General features: G+C 55.3%; 1 protein-coding gene across 6 annotated transcripts in view; it reads left to right on the top strand.

The window, feature by feature from the left end:
* Kiaa1671 (KIAA1671 ortholog) overlaps positions 1 to 16,564 on the top strand; it is a 140,333-nt gene that overhangs the window by 78,589 nt on the left and 45,180 nt on the right. The window contains exon 1 of one of the 6 annotated variants that reach the window (XM_021232383.2): positions 14,079 to 15,744. The exons of the other annotated variants lie outside the window; for them this stretch is intronic. Coding sequence (XP_021088042.1) covers positions 15,463 to 15,744 — 282 coding nt within the window. The 5' untranslated portion in view covers positions 14,079 to 15,462. Of the gene's footprint in view, positions 1 to 14,078; positions 15,745 to 16,564 lie in introns of those variants that run through there. 6 annotated transcript variants of the gene reach the window in all.

Below are 16,564 nucleotides of genomic sequence, written 5' to 3'. Positions count from 1 at the left end.
TTGTGTCCTCTGAGCAGTCCTGGAGGGAGACACCATTGTCCTCTGCCCAGAGAGGTTAAGTCACCTCCAGAAGACCACACAGCAGTCAGCAGAGGAGGGAGCTCTGACCCAGGCTGCCCAGCCTCAGAGCCTGTTCTGTGCTCTGACTTGATCCCAACGCTGAAGGTGTCTCCTTCATTCAGCTTTTGCATTCTGATGAATCCACCAGCATTTCTCAATCCTTCCTGTTCTCACCCTGTTGAAGGTGTAAACTGGGAGGGACCCAGATGAGGGGAAGTGGGCCAGCCCTCAGTGCTGCCCTGGCTTGCAGGGCCCAGGGGGCTGCTGGGCTGTCTGGCCATCTTCCCAGAGGGGCCTGCTGGGCTGCCCTCCCTGCCCTGTTGCCTGCCCAGGCTTGCGTGAGCAGCCGTGCCCGATGAAAGAGGTCTTTGTCCTCCAGGACAGGTGACCCAAGGCCCCTAGAGCAGAGCAGGTTTGGTGCCCTATGAACCTAAGCCATTCTGCGATCCCCACGGCTGACTGGGTAGCCTCATGGTCAGAGCATCTGGAGATGTTTGGAGGCTAATGATGCCAAGTTTCCTGGGTGCATAGAACTTTATACTGTGGGAACCCCGTCTTCTGTCTTCCACTTTCTTAGGCCCTTCTCGGGTCTGCAGGACCCTGGGGTCTTGTAGAGGTCCTCTCTGTGCTGAAATCTTGTCCCGACAAGCCACTTGAAGATGTTGCCCTAACTAGCCATTTTCACACTCATGAATTCTGAGGGCAGGAAGTGTAACAGGGCACAGTGGGTGCAATTGTCCCTGGCTGGGGCTGGGTCAGCTGGACACCCCAGTGACCAAGAGCTATGTTTCTTCTGAAAATTTTGTCGCTCGTGACCTGGGTGATTGTGCACACAGGCCTGGGCTGTGAGAGCCGGTGTAATGACCACATTGTGTGTGTGTGTGTGTGTGTGTGTGTGTGTGTTTTGGTTTGTTTGTTTTTGTTTTCATGAAGGCACAGCCACAGAAGGCCCAGGGCATCCCTTCTGTGGTCTCCGTGGATCCCAGTGGCCACAAGGGAGGAGACACAGACGTACGTCCTCAGCCTCTGGACGGTGGACACAGAGCCTGCTATTCTGCCCTCCCCTCAGTCCAGAAGGGTGGAGACGCTGAGGACCCAGGCTGGCTGCTGGCTGCTGTGCACTTCTACACTTAGAGATGTGGGCAGTTCTTTCCAGCCTCTCCTGAGCTTGGCTGTCCCTAGATTCATGGATTCTCTCATCCTCATCTCCAGATGGGAGCCTGGGTACCAAGTGGCTCCTTCATGGACCCTTGGGCCCCTGCCACGGTCAGGGCAGGGTGTGTGTGGCCTGCTTCCCAGCCACCTGAGTCTTGCGGCTTTGAATAGCTGAGAGGGCCTTGCAGTTCTGACAGGGGGACCAGGTGAGCATCCAGCCCCGTGTGTGTGAAGCTCATTCACTGACTTCCCGGGGCCTGGCACACAGTAGGTGCCTGGTGTATACTTTACCTGTCAGAGGGAAGGAGGCAGGTCACAACAGGCCTCCTCTCCTGTGCACACAGTAGGCTGTGTAAGCGCTGATTGCACTTGGCTCATAGACGGTTGCAACGGAGCTGGTGATTGTGCCCAGCCCTGCGTCGTCACACAGGTGGGCATCCAGGTGTCCACGAGTGAATCATGAATGGTCGGATCTTCTCTCCGTCGGTACTGGCTGCACCACAGTGCTCAGCAGAGGGCGGGGTATACAGAAAGAGCTCAATAGCTGCTTATAGAACTGGATGACAGAATGAACAGCTGAAAAGAATAAGTGATTAGGGCCCCTTGTTCATTCGCCATTTCCTAGCATGAGTGCTTGCACACAGTAGGTGCTTGTTAACATTGAACCAGCGTCAAAGTGAGCTTTTTGAGGGTAGAGATGTATCTTGTTAATTTGTTTGCTGTGACTGAGCTGGGCTTAGTATGCAAAGGCACTCAGCGAATGAGCCTGGAAGTGGGCGAGTAACTGAGATGATTATTTCTGAAGCTGGCCCGGATCTTGTTTTGTGATTTGTTTATTAGGTTCTCACACAGTGTCGGACATTCAGCCGTGCTTAGCTCGCACGTCCCAGCCCCTCCGAGAGTCTCCGTCTCTGCAGAATGGATGGAGAAGAGAGCCGGGTGGGGCGGGTCCCTGCTGCCACCCTTTCCTGTTGTTCAGGTCCATGCAGGTGGACAGGAAACCGCACGGGCTGTTGGGAGCTGCTGCCCAGGCCGGCCTTGAGCGGCTGGGGCATTCTGCCAAGCCCCAGCCAGCACCGCCCTGCTATGGAGCAGAGCCCCCAGGACCCCTCTTCCCAGCCACATTAGTCATTTTAAATTTAGAGCAGGCTGTGCCAGCCCACCCCAGCCACCGAGCCTCTGTGTCTCAGTGTCGAGGCCTGCTGGCCCCGAGGACTGACCCAGGCTTCCTCAGAGCCAGGCTCCACGCCCGCTGTCAGAACAAACCCGCTGACCCGAGTCCCCTTTCCCACTGTGAAAGGACATTAAGAGGTTCTTTCTCTCCAGGGTGGGGATCCTGTTCCCCAACACTGGCTGCATGTCTGGGCTTCGTCAGACCCCTCCTTCTGAGGGACCACACCCCAGAGGCAGCTTCAGCAAACCTCCACAGCCATCTCGCTGTTATAATTATAGGTTTGTTTCCCCCGGTGCAGTGTGAGGGGTAGGGTGCAGGCTGGGACTCCATGTGCAAAGTGAGTGATGGGTTTCACGGGGGGGGGGGGTGCTGGCCCCACATGCTGAGGCAGTGTGCCTCCATCACTTAAGGACCGTGGAAGAGGGCCTGTGAGCCGGGAAGCTGAGCCTCTGTACCCAGGGACCTGGCTACCCAGAGAAATGCCGTGCTGCGGTGCCAACCTCTGTCATCCAGGCCTCACATTACTGACCCAGTTGATGAGGTCCTGAATGTGACAGTTACTGCTCTCAGTGTCTTGTCACCTGGTGAGAAGCTCCAATGTGCGGAAGGAGGCCAGGCCCATGGTTACACCTGCCATGGGACCGAGAAGTCTGCAGTAAGAGGATCATGCACTAGAAGTCAGTCTGGGCCACACATGCAGCGAGGCCCTGGCTGAGAGAAAAGATGGGTGTTGTGGAAATGACATCCATGTAGAGACAAGGTGCAGCTGTGCACATCTGTAAACCAGCTCAGGCCTGGGGTGATGGATCCTTAGGCTGGCTGTCAGTCTAGCCAGTCAGTGAGAGACCTCCATCTCAGAGAGAGGGTAGAGAGCGATGGGGGGATGGGAGGCCTGATTGTCAACTCCAACTTCCGCATGCTTGTATGCACGTACACACACTCACACATATACTATTCACACATACCCCATACACACCCCACACCATGCACACACACCCAATACACACACCCATATATACACACATTCACACCACACACACACCGTAAACAGACCCCCACACCATACACACTCATATCCGATACACACACATACCCCATACATATACCACTACACCTTACACACACACACCATAGTACACATACACATGCACACCACACACACACCATACACACATACAAACACATGGCCATGGCCATCTTGCTGTTCATGATTCCCTGAAGCATTTTCTGAGGGACTCCAAGATGGGGTCCCTGGATGCCTCCTCATCCCAACCCCCAAGAAGGGTGACAGACATGTGTTCACATATTTGTAGAACGAGCACCAGCTGGTTCCTCTCCCCAGAAGGCACTTGGTCACCTCTTATGGGTGTCCTGCTTTTTTTGTTTCTTTTTCCTATGGATGGCATGAAATGCCATGGCCAGAAGCAGCCTGGGGAGGAAAGATTTGTTTTAGCTTACACTTTCACGGTCAGCCAATCATTGAGGGATGTAGACAGACTTTCCTCTTGTCCACAGGTCCCTAAACAGTACAGCATGGCACCTTCTTCCATAGTGTTCTATGTGGAGATAAGTTAGGGGGCACGGAGGTTATGCAAGTTCCCCATGGTCTCCAGGTCACTTCCCATCAGGGACCTCGTTCTCTGTGGTCTTCAGGCCACTTCCTGTCAGTAGCGTGGGCTCTCAGGGGCTGTAGGAGTCCTGAAAGGAAAAGACCTTTTAGTACATGGTAAGCAGTGTCCTCACCTTTCCTCTGCTCTCGCTGGTGGTCCTGAGGCTGCAGCATCTCCAGACAGGCTCTTTCTTCACAGTGAGGACACCCAGCACTGTCGTGTGGCCAAGCAAGGTCTCTTCTGTATCCCTGTTGCCAGGAAAGGGCCTGGACATGTGCTTCCAGAGTTTCTGTGTGTAAAGTCAGAAGAAGACAAATTGTACTTGACGATTTCAGTTGCCATAGCTACTGAGATATGGAGAGCCGCGTTCTTAGCCTGAGACCTTCAACCGACATGCCTTGGTCACAGTTTGTGGCATTTAGATAAGCCTTTTCAAGTCGGGGGTTGAAAAAAGATGCTGGCCCCCAGCCCCTGGGGCGTCAGCTGCAGCTGACTGAAGGGTGTCCCCGGCTGTCCCCGGCTGTCCCTGTCACCATCCAGTGGATGCTGCGCTGCCCCACCCCCTCATTTGTCTGTCGGCTCAAGTAATTTTTAAATTAAATTTCATTTATTCATTTACTTTGTGTGTATGTGTCTGTGCGTGTGGAGGTCAAAAGAGAAGTTGTAGGAATTGGGGTCAGGTCGCTTGTTCTACCCTGTGGGTTCCAGGGATTGAACTCAGGTCATCGGGCTTGGCAGCAGACACCTTTACCCTCTGAGCCATCTTGTCAGCCCTCTGCTAATTTTAGTGGCAAGTGTGACTCGGGCTCTACCCTCCCCAGTGTGGGTTCTGGAGGCAGAGACAGGTCACACAAATGCGGAGGAAGCAGCTGTTCCCTGCACTGGTCTGTGTGTGGAGATGGCGGGACAGGGCGGAGGGGAGGCTGCATGGCTGGAAACACTTCTCAGACACAGAGAGCTGGACTTGGACCTGGGGGGATCCGGGAGGGAGGTTTGGGCCCCGAGAAGGTTCTATGGTGGGAACAGCTCGCAGAGGCGGAGACCTAGTGGTCCATATGACCAGCCTAGAGGTGAGCGAGGGAGGAAGCAGTGGGGAGTTTTGGGACGGGGCAGAGGGTCTGAGTGCATCCTGGGTGTGGCCAGGCTAGGGGTCCCATAGAGATTTCGTGATGGGGTACACTAGTATACAGCTCATGAGGGAGGAGTGGAATGGGGTGACCAGAAATCTGAGAATTGGTGTCCATTGCTTACACGGATAGGAAGAGGGTAGTAGTAGCCGGGTGCAGATCGAAATGGAGGGTTTTGGGGTAGAGTAGCTGGGGAGGATGCCACACTTCTGCCCAGACAGAGCTGGTGTCAGCCCCGCACCCCTACTGCAACATCAGAGCTGGGGAGAGTGGAAGGGGGCCAGGCCAGAACCTGCCCCGTGGTAAGTGGGATGGGGGTCCTGTTAATCTCTTACGGGTGGGTGAGCTTGACTAATGGGGCTGGGTGGCAGAGGAGGAGGGGTCCTGCAGGGGACACAGGGCCAGCCCGCCGGGAGGGAGGAGAGTCCTCTAGTGGCATGTGGTGGTGCTGAAGTCCAGGAGGGACGGGACGGGTTGAGCACCTGTGTCCCACATGGGAGGAGCAGGTGGGCTCCAGAGCAGGGATCAGGTTCATCGCAGAGTGTGCTGCAGATTAATAGAAGGCAAAACTTCTAGCTTCAGGAGTAGCTTAGGCCTGGGTAGATCCAGCTGTGGCACCGGTGGCCAGTCATAAATGGTAACGTTTACTGCATGCTAACTGCAAGCTAAACCCTTACAAGCCTGACCAGAACTCTGCACTCTGCAAGTCGATGGCTGGTTGTCCTGTCCCGTCCTGTCCCCGTCGTCCCCTCCCCCATCCCCCCTTCCCCTTCCCCCTGCCCCTCGCTCTTTCTCGGATTCATGGGGCCAAAGTTCCCACCAGCTCTTGCTTTTTGTCAGAGATTGAACATTAAATGACCTCATGACTCCCAGCCAAACAATGAGGATGCTGTGGCCTCAGTAAATTACCTGGTGAGAACATAAGTAGGGAGAGTGGTGTTGGCCAGATATGGCCTGTGAACTAAGAATGAGTTTTTACATCTTTAAAAGGTTGTGGAAAAGCTACATGTGACTTCAAAAGCCAAAAATAGTTACCATCTGGCACTTCCAGAGATAATCTTAAGTCCCTTGTCAGTGGATCAACCTGGGCTCTTCCTAGCTTCCTATTTCCCCACAATGGAATGGCCCCAAAATGGCTGCCAGGGTTCCAGCCATCACAGGAAGACTGGGTGCATCTTGAGGGCTGTACCAGGAGGGAGGGTTTTCCCCATTATCTGCCCATCACGCTGCTCAGGATCTCTGGGAGGGTTATGGTAGTTTAACCCTCCCTCACAAAACAATTGCTAGAAAGCTGTGCTTTGGGAATCCTGGGGGATCTGAGTGCAGAGAGTGCCAGGGTGGCCTCCTGGACGACAGTGGGAGTCTTAGAGCTGGCAGGGGTGGGGTGTGGCATTTTCCTATAAACAGATCCAACCCTCCTCTACCTTCCTCATTCCAGGCTTCATTCACATCCGCCTGCTAGTGCACTCTCAGTGAGGCAGGACCGGGCAGGTGAAGCCACCTCCTGGGGTGGCAAAGCCTGGGGCCAGGTGCTCTGAGCCGATGAACTCTGGCTCCTGTGTCATAGGTCAGGGAATCTCAGGTTCAGGTGCAAGATGCTTACAGGCCTGGGGGAGCTGCAGTGGATTGGGGGTGCTGGGGGGAAAGTGACAGCTCACTTAGCCTTGAGGTATGGGAGGACTCTGGAAGGGCTTGTATTTTGGCTGCTAGGATTCTACTGGAATATGATAAGATGTGGCCCAGTGTAGCTTCTGGAACTCTGTGTGTGTGTGTGTGTGAGTGTGTACATGAGTGTATAAGTGTATGTGTGTGTGCACCTGAGTGTGCGTGTGAGTGTGTACATGAGTGCATGTGTGTGTATGTGTGAGTGTGTGTGTGAGTGTGTACATGAGTGTATATGTGTATGTGTGTGAGTGTGTACATGAGTGTATATGTGTATGTGTGTATGTGTGAGTGTGTGTGTGAGTGTGTACATGAGTGTATATGTGTATGTGTGTGTGAGTGTGTACATGAGTGTAAATGTGTATGTGTGTGTGAGTGTGTAATGAGTGTATATGTGTATGTGTGTGTATGTGTGAGTGTGTGTGTGAGTGTGTACATGAGTGTATATGTGTATGTGTGTGTGAGTGTGTACATGAGTGTATATGTGTATGTGTGTGTGCACCTGAGTGTGCGTGTGAGTGTGTACATGAGTGCATGTGTGTGTATGTGTGAGTGTATGTGTGAATGTGTGTGTGTAAGTGTGTGCAAATGTGTGTGAATGTATGTGTGTGAGTGTCTGTGTCTGGGTTGGGGAAGGGGTGGCTCTGAGGAGTGGAGCTCTGGAGAAACCTGGCACAGGAGAACAGCCTCCAGCTGCTGGAGGAGGCCTCTACTGCTCACTATGAGGAGAAGGAAAAGGCTGGGAGCCATGATAAAATGATGGGGTTGGGTTTCAGACATTAGAGTGGTCATCACCTCCTTGTCTGTTGAGCTACTAAGAGGGTGGACAGAGCACGTGTTTCACCCTCAGACTGGCCACCGAATGGGCATCCTCAAGCCTCCACTCCTTGACAGTTTCCTCATCTGTGAGATGCACATGTGTTTTCCTCACATAGGATGAGAAGGTCTTTCTCTCTCTCTCTCTCTCTCTCTCTCTCTCTCTCTCTCTCTCTCTCTCTCTCTCTCTCTCTCTCTCTCTCTCTCTCTCTCTCCCCTCTCTCCTCTCTCTCTCCCTCTCTCCTCTCTCCCCTCTCTCCCTCTCCCTCTCCCTCTCTCTCTCTCTCTGTCTCTCTCCCTCTCTCTCTGTCTCTCTCTCCAGGGTTTCTCTCTGTGGCTTTGGGGCCTGTCCCATTTTTGTTTTCTTTACCAAGCACAAGCAAACAGAGAAGTCAAGCCACTTGTCCCAGGCCACCCAGCAAAGACTGGGAGAGGCCAGTGGGAGCTCTGTGAGCCAAGCCGGCCACTTGGGTTTGAGGATCTCTTGAGGCAGAGCCAGGTCTGTCCATGGAGGTAGGGGTAACTCAGGTAGGCATCTGGAGTGCAGGAGGGTGTGCCCTGGGGTCCAGCCATTTCTCTTAGCATTGCAGCATGGGGGTCCTGACAAGCTGCTGTGGTCCCCTCACCGTTTTCTGGTTCTACTGGGCACCTCTGTTTACCCCCCAGGGCTGTGCTTCCATAACTTGGGCAGAAAACAGAGTACAGGGCAAAGCAGAGGTGCCCCCTCATGGGAGTACAGTGTCCCTTTCTTGACCCTGAGACACCAGCATCAGCCACCAGTAATCAAAAGACTCACCAGACACCAGCTATAAGCCTCCCAGCCTCAGGAGTTTCGTTACAGCCTAGCGGACTGGCAGATCTGCCAGGAAGGCTGGTGAGAACCCAGGCTGGTCACACTCACTGCATGGAGCTGCTGTCACAGCTCCAGCTGTCTGTGCTCCTAACCAGTGGGTCCCACAAACAGGATCACCCCAGCTGCATCCATCCATCAAGCTCCTTCTAGCCCCTTCTTATCACCTTCACTGTGAATCTGAGATCTTGGGAGTTACTGTGGGAGCAGCTCAGAAATCAACGCCCTCCCCAGGGGCCAGGTGTCACCCCCAGTCCTGCCTGTGGTTCCTTCTTCATGGTATGAAACCCTGAAGTCCACTGTGGGTGGGAAGGGAGGTTGCATGCTGCTCGACTGAGGACAGGTGTGACTAGGGGTGCCGGGCAGGGGACTGCACTTGAAGCCCTCGTGCCTGTGCTGGGCCCCATCTCCCCAACTCCCCAGTGAGGGGCCACTGACTACAGACCAGCCTCCCCACAGCAATGCCACAGCCTAGCATTCCACAGTGGGGGGAAATTCCCCCCAAGCCTGATGCCGTATGCCTCTGCTTGTTTCTTGAAAGCCCTCCTTTCTGGGCGATCCCCTCCCTCGACCAATTAACATCGTGCCTCTGAAATGACGACTGGAGGACACAAATAAATGAACACAAGGAAGTGGCCACGTGCTCGTCTTGGTTATAAATAACCCTGGGTGGACTTGAAGGTGGAGGCCGAGATGCTGTAGTTTCCCCTTATCAGAATTCTTTCCCTGTTGCTATGGAAACTGGCCTAGGGATGCTGGGAGCTCCGTGAGTCGGTTCAGGCCTCAGTGGTTCCTGTTTATATGGTGGGCGTGGGGAGTGTCTGTGAGGGTGCTGGGTGAGCCAGATGCTGAGCCCTGGCTCAGCAATTAGTCGGTAAACTGAGTCATGGCTCAGTATGCTCAGTGGTTTGGGGGAGGCTTCTCAGAGGAGGGGGTGTCTGAACAGTACATCCTGATCTTGGGCCAGGAGTGAAAGGGATAGAAGGGTGGACTTGAAGATGGAGGCCAAGATTCTGTAGTTTCCCCTTAGCAGAATTCTTTCCCTGTTGCTATGGAGGGAACAGAGTGGTGGGTGTGTGGAGGAGAAAGGACATGGACGGCATGGTGTGTCCCAGGATGGAGGCTTGTCCAGTGTGTCCACAGCAAGCAGGAGATGAGTGGGTGAGAAGAAGTCATAGGCTATCAAGCTGTGGGCCACAGGCATCTGCTACACAGAACCAGCCAGTCACCCAGCGTATTTCCCATGGGGCCCAGGACAGCCCTGCATGTGTGGCCCGGGACAGCTGTACCCGTGGCCTGCCTCTGAAATGGTGTCTAGGGTCTCTGGAGGTGTTTGAACAAGATGATGAGCTAAGACTAGTGTAGTGGCGAACTCTTGGGACAGCCCCTCCCCAGCCCCGCCCCAGCCTCCGGCAAGGCCTGCCGTGTGCTGGGCCAAACCCTCTGGGTTTGCTTAGCCCCACCACATTAAATGCCATATAGTCCAGGCTGGCCTCAAACTCCCCATGTAGCCAAGGATGACTCTGAAGTCCTGATCGTCTTGCCTCCACTCCCTGAGTGCTGGGAGTCCCAGGCCCTCCCCTCCGTGTGGTTTTATGCAGTATTGACTTAAATCGGCAAGGACCTTCCCGAGCAAGTCACACGCCGCGAGTCCTTCACAGCTTCTCTTGAGGGAACAGGGACTGAGCATAAGTGAGCTGGGCTAGGAGGAGACCCCACGGTACTGGTCAGGCCTAGGGCCACAAAGCTCCATCAAAGGGGAGGGAGAGTGGGTTTTCCCCGGCTTCACGTACTTTCCATGTGTGAGCCTGGGAATTCATCTCCAGGCTGTTAGCTGGAAGGAGCGGGGAGTGGACAGTGTGACTTATGGGTAGCTTCTGGCTTTTCGGGGAGCCCCAGGGACTCAGAGTGGCACATAGAGTGGTGACCATTGTCATGAAAAGGACTTGGGGGCAGAAAGGTCTCCTATGGTGAGTGACTTCTGGCTCTTTCCCTGAAAGGGAAAGAGGCAGTGAAGGTGTTGGAGCCATAGGGGCCAGGAATCCGAGCAAGCATGAGTGTGAGCATGAGTGTGAGCGTGAGTGTGAGCGTGACCCCGGAGCTCTCTCCTCACCTCACTGCCCTGCAGTAAGAAATGTGGCTGTGAGTGATTTCACCCACTCACCCTGCAGTTGCTCTGAGGAGTAAGTGAGGTGAGAGGTGTGGGCAGCTCCCAGCTTGTGAACACCTTTGGGTAATGGCTTTCTTATCAGCAGTGTAACAGTCCACTTCCTTAGCCTGGGCGGAATGTGGAGAGATAAGTGAGACCTCCAGGTAGAGTGGGAAACAGCCTCAGGCAAGAGGAAGTCTAGGAGGGAGAAGAGAAGGCGGAGGCTTTAGCTCTGGGAAGGGATGTATGTAGTATGTACACCTCAGAGTCGAGACTGGAATGTGGCCACACTTCCTGACCGGTTAGTTCCCCATGCAGTACTGGAAGCACTCCTGCTCATACACCGAACCCCTCCCGGGTACCCCGCCTCCTCCTCACCTTCCACCTTCCCTCCTTGCTCAGCATGTGCTTCTTCTTCAGGTCCATCATCTCTATTTGTCCCCTAGTTGTGCATCAGCCCCTGGCCCTTGGGTCACAGACACATGGGCCGTTCCTTTTGGTGCTTTCTTCCACTAGCCCAGGAAATCTCCAGGGTGTATGCTTGAGCCAGATTCAGGAAGGAGTGGTGGTGCCCGGGCTTGAGGTGGCCTGTTGGGTCCCCTTTTCCCTTTACCACTTTAGATTCAGAAGGGCAGGGTGAACTGTGCAGGGGCCGACCACAGCTCTGTTCCATGTCAGTTCGATGTATGTGGAATAACTGTCCAGGGAGTGTTTGTTGAATGCATGCATGCATGAATGAAAGAGTGACACATTCTTCCCTTCTTGAGACCTGTGGGTTCCCTGTCCCACCCCACACTGTGGTTGACATCCTCTGTTCCTTCTGGGTTCCCACAGTAACCCCTGTTTTGCAGATTCCTTGTGCAAGGAAGGTTTGCTTTCAGGATGCCTGCGGCGTCCCCAGAGTTTCCTGGAGAGAATAGCATTTACAGAAACAGCCCTCTGGGGGCACGCCTGTGCTGCCCCAGATTCAGGAGTGACGCTTTTTATAGCCCCACTCCCAGAGCACGTGGTGCCACGGGAAGCCAGAGCGAACAGCAGGCATCTGGCCCCCCCCACTCTCTTCTACTCTTGTCTCTCCAAAGGAGGCTGAATGCTGGGATCCTCCGGCTTCCGTGCACCGTGCCGGCGACTCCACCATTTACAGCTGTGTGACAGACACTGGGCTAGTCAAGTCACTTCTCTGTGACCTGACCGTCCAATCTGTAAAATGGGGTGGAGCCTATTATATCCTTGGCAGGAGCAGATGAGGTGTGGCAGGGAGGCAGTTCAGTGACAGTGAGGCAACATGGTGGCATGTAGGGCCGTGTAATGACTTAGCACTGTGGTGTCACGTGGGATTGTGTTACAACGGCACCGTTACCCTGCCGATGACGCATGGTATGGGACAGGGTGCTCTGGCTGGTGCCCAGGGGATAGTGATGGTGGTGGCAGAGCGATTTTGGCTTGATGTCTGTTTACAGAAACAGGTGGGGACTTCTATGCTGGTAGCATTCCAGGTAAAGCGTGGAGCTGGGACAGAGCTGAGGACACAGAGGTATCTGCTGAGATCTGTCCCAACATGGCTCTAGCTTTGACTCCCTGCAGACGGAGAACCTGGGTTGGATTTCTAAGTTGGCTGGTCATTGGGGTGAGCACCTGTGTAAAGCTCTGAGCCAGACAGAGTTCTAGGGATGGCACAACTCATTCATGGGCAGAAGGGCAAGTGCACCCTCTAGAAGTAAGGACAGGAAGGGCTCAACCAGCCACGTCCACAATAAGCATGCGCTTGGCAGTTTTGTCTGTGGAACATTTAGTTACGTGTTCAGGGGCACAAGGCTGATTAAAACCAGTAGCAGATCACAACTTGATTTAGCTCACCCAGGGCAGAGGGGCCAGGGTAAGGCTGGTGAGGCCAGCAAACAACAAAACAGTAATCAAGATAAATATTATTTTAAATGAGTGCACTTAAAAAAATCAAAGCAAAATCCCAGGAAGAACAGAGACCCTGAGTCCTGGAAAAGCCAAGGCCAGTGTGGTCAGTGTGACGGAGCCCCCTCCACTCCTAGATCTGGACACCCGGCAGCCCCAGCCCATCCACCTCCCTTGGCTGAGCACCTGGCCTTTTGTTCCTGTTTGGATGCTGTGAGGGACTCTTTTGTGGCATCCAGTCACTGTGTGTTCTTCCTTCCCAGGTGGATTCTCACATGTGCTTTCCACCATGAATGTGGGGTCAGAGACCACAGACCGTCCCCTCCTGCCTCCTGTATATTCCTGGTTACCTGGGGAGGTCTGTGAGGCCTGAGGCGCAGGGGATCGCTGTGAATTCCTTATGGAGGCCCCTGTGGGTGCAGCAGCCTTAGGGGCTAGGGATGGAGCCAGGCACAGATGGAGGTGGGGACTGGCTCCTCTGGCATGTTTACTCATCTACATGCAGGGATGCAGTTGGGTGATATCTCACCTACAGGGCACACAGCCTCACCTCAGGAGTCAGAGGCCCTCCCTCTGCTGTGAGCCAACCTCTCTTCACCTCCACAGTTTCTGATTCTGGCTTACCTCAGGATCTTTGCACATCTTGTGATCAGGGCCAGGAGACTGAAGGCAGCTTGAATGAGTGGCCAAGCTTAGTGTCTCCACAAGATTCTGATCAGGAAGTTGACCAGAGTTCTTGTCCTGGGGTTTGACTGGGGACGGGTACCGTCACCATCCGGTGGCCAGCCACAGTGCTAGCATAGAACCCTGGTCTCTTCCCTGTGGGCTTTCCCAGGACCCCACCTGAGCATCCATCATGGCTGCCACCAGCATGCCCCAGAGTCACCCAGGAGAGCTGAGCTCAGGGACCAACCCTGATACACTGTGGGAGAGACAGTCCCAGTGTAAGAATAAGCAGAGGTCCCTGGTGGAGTGGGGGTTGGGTCACCTGTGAGGCAGCCCACAGCACACAGCCCTGGATGTGACTCAGCTCTCTGGGCCTCAGTCTCTCGTTTTGGAGAATGGGATTCTTGGAAGATTCTTCAGGCTTAGGAGATGTGGTGCCAGTCAGTAGCTACGATGCATCCCTGTGACCCTCCATAATAACACATGACCAGAGGAGGCGCACTCATTTGAATGAATGAGGACCACAGAGGGCTGGCATGGGGAACAGCACACGGGAAGAAGGAGGATGTGGGATTCTAGGCCTTCAGTCTGTAGACACTGTCAGAGGGGCCTTCGGGGTAGACTGGCAAGGCTGGTGTCTGTGGAGCTAATATTTATTCAGGACAGAGCCAGGGGATTGTGCCAGAGATCATACCAGGCAGTGGAGCAGATGTGGATTTCAGCCTTGGATTTTGCCTGGCATTTGAAAAGTCAATACTTTGGAGCCCTCACAGTGGGCCAGGTGCAGGGCCAGGCCTGCGCACGACAGTGGAGAGGGAGCCATTCCAAGCAAACCTTGATAACCTTGTTGCTGTGTGACCAGGGACAAGTGAGTCCATCTCTCAGAACTAGCATTTCCTCACCTGTAGAAGGGACAGGGAGGGGTGTAGGTCGTGACAGGAAGGTCCAGAATCCCACAGCATTGATGCACCTCCCTGTCCAGTCCTCACCATCTTCTGTTTTATCACCCCACACACACCATGCTCCAGCCCTTAAGGGTTAAACCCAGTGAGTCATGTGATCCCCGAACATATGAATCATCCCCGTGGCTCCTGTGCCCAGCGTGGGGAAGGGGCAGATGCTGTGCCCCCAGGTTGCCATGGTAACCCTGCCTGTACCAAAATGCAGGCACCTCAGCCCCAGATTCACCCTTTTGGGGAAGTCAGGGCCAGTCACCTGCATCCCCGCCCTCCAGGAGAGGCGGCAGGGGCGGCAGAGAGGATAAGAAGAGGGGGAGGGGCTGGAGCTCTGCAAGTGTAGTCAGATGCCTGGAGAGGAAGCCGAAGACGCCACCAGGAGAGGGAGACAGACCGACAGCCAGCCACAGGTCCTCAGACTCCACCTGAAGCCCCAGAGGCACAAGCCAGATCGGCCCCCCCTCCTCTTACCTGGGGCAGCCGCGCCTCCCACGCCCATGCCCCCAGACGCGTGCACACTGGTTCGCACACACCCGCATGCCCAGCAGCAGCATTTCTGCACAGTGCCGACTGGGGTGGGGAGGCAGTCTGGCACTTGAAGTCCCCGAGGGACAGTGATCGAGCGAGTTGAGACTTGGGGCTGGGGGGGGCACACAAAACTGGGGCTGACGCCAGCTCCCAGGCGGCCACCTCCCGCCGAGGCCCCTCCTGCATTCCTGGGCTGTACACCCCTCGCCAAGACTGGGGGCTGATGTCATTCCGGGCTGCCGGGCCAGGGGACCCAGGCCGGGTGGCTGCCTCCCTCCGGAAGTGCGTGTGCTGCCTGCCTGCTGGCCGGCAGATGCAGCTTCGGGTTTAGCGTCTCAGCAGGAGGACTGGAGGTCTGTGGGGCTTAGGTGAGAGGAGCCTTCGGGGGCCGGCAGGCACTCTGCAGTGGGTGGCGGCTCCCAGGTGTGCATGGGAGGTCTACCTGCATGGAGGGAAGTGAGTTTGAGGTGCCAGGCCCCTCGCTCTGCTCCTCATTGCCACCTGCTTCTCGAATTCAGCAGTGTTGGCCCCGGGGACTAGAACTGGATGTCCTGATTGGCTGACTTGATGCTCTCGCTGGTGACCTGCTGCTGACCCGTCACTGTCCCCGTTTTTCTGTGACCCGCCGCGGTTTCTTGTTGGGCCATGTTTACTTTACTGGGACTGATGCGCTCTGCCGGGTTTTCCGCTGGAGCCCAGAACTTCTTCCCAAGGACGGCCACGACTGACAGAGAGACCAGGACCCTGGCAGCGCTGGCCTCCTAACCACCTCTGCCTGCCTCCCTCCTCCAGGCTGGCCTCATGGATTACCTGGGTGACAAACTCTCTGTGGCCCAGACACACATGACTCAGTGGGTGGGCACAGTGAGGCGGTCCTTTCAAGAGGCTCTGCACATTGTGACAGCCACGGTGGGCACCGAGCGGAGCGGGGAGACCGCCGGCCGCAACCCGTTCAAGCGCGCCTCCTCCTTCCGACACCTGGCCTCTCGGAGCCGGGAGTCCTTCCGCCGCTTCTCCGCCCGCAGCCACCAGAGGTTCTCATCGCTGAGGAAGAGACAGCCCGACTCCGAGGCACCAGATCTTGTAAGCCGGGGATGTGTGTGCTTTGAAACAGCAGGGCTACCCTGGGCAGGTCCCTTCCCTGGGACTCCTGGGAGGGGGCTGGCTTGCAGAAGCAGCCAGGGAGGGATGTCGTCCCTGTCCGTCTGTCCGTGAGAGTGGCCCTGGGACACTGATGGGAAGTCGAGGGCTCAGCTGGAGGTGTAGCACCCCCTCCTAGACGGCGATGGGGACAACTCAAGGCTCCTTGTCTGTAAGCAGGGCTGCCTGAGGACGCTGCAGCCCCCACAACACATGCTCACATCTCTATTTTTAGGGAAGCATATTTGACACCTGCTCTGTCTCCTCTTGCCCTCCCAGAGTGACCAAGTGGTCTTGTCACACACACTCTGTGTTAAGGCTGTTGTCTGTTTGCTGTTGAGCACAACGTGTGATTTTGAGGGGAAGAAGCCTTAGGGAGCCTGGTGGCAGGTGGTATGTCTCGCTGGCCTGGGAGCTCTGGTTTGGTGAGGGTGGAGCGCTCAGGTTCAGCTACCGGGTTCTGTGCTGCCTCTTTTAAGGGCCGCACAGGGTCACGGTAGCCAGGGAGCAGAAAGCTGAGCAAGTGGTATCAGGCAGACCTAGGGAGGGAAGGGTGACTCAGTGGGCATGCGCAGCAAGGTGTGGGAAGTCTGACTGGGAGAGAAGAGGTTTCTTGGACCTTTGATAACTTCGGGGACACTCATCATGTCAATAACCAGGATTGAACGTAGCTACAGTGTCCTGTGTCTTCCGAGAGCTGACCCCTGCCCTGGGCTGAGCTGGCCCAGTTCTCAGGAGTGTTTGAGGCCAGGCACAGGGCTCA

The sequence above is a fragment of the Mesocricetus auratus genome, unplaced genomic scaffold, assembly GCF_017639785.1.
Source record: "Mesocricetus auratus isolate SY011 unplaced genomic scaffold, BCM_Maur_2.0 Super-Scaffold_100025, whole genome shotgun sequence".
Lineage (NCBI taxonomy): Eukaryota > Metazoa > Chordata > Mammalia > Rodentia > Cricetidae > Mesocricetus > Mesocricetus auratus.
The sequence above is the reverse complement of the archived record's forward strand: the minus strand, read 5'-3'. Positions and strand labels throughout refer to the sequence as shown.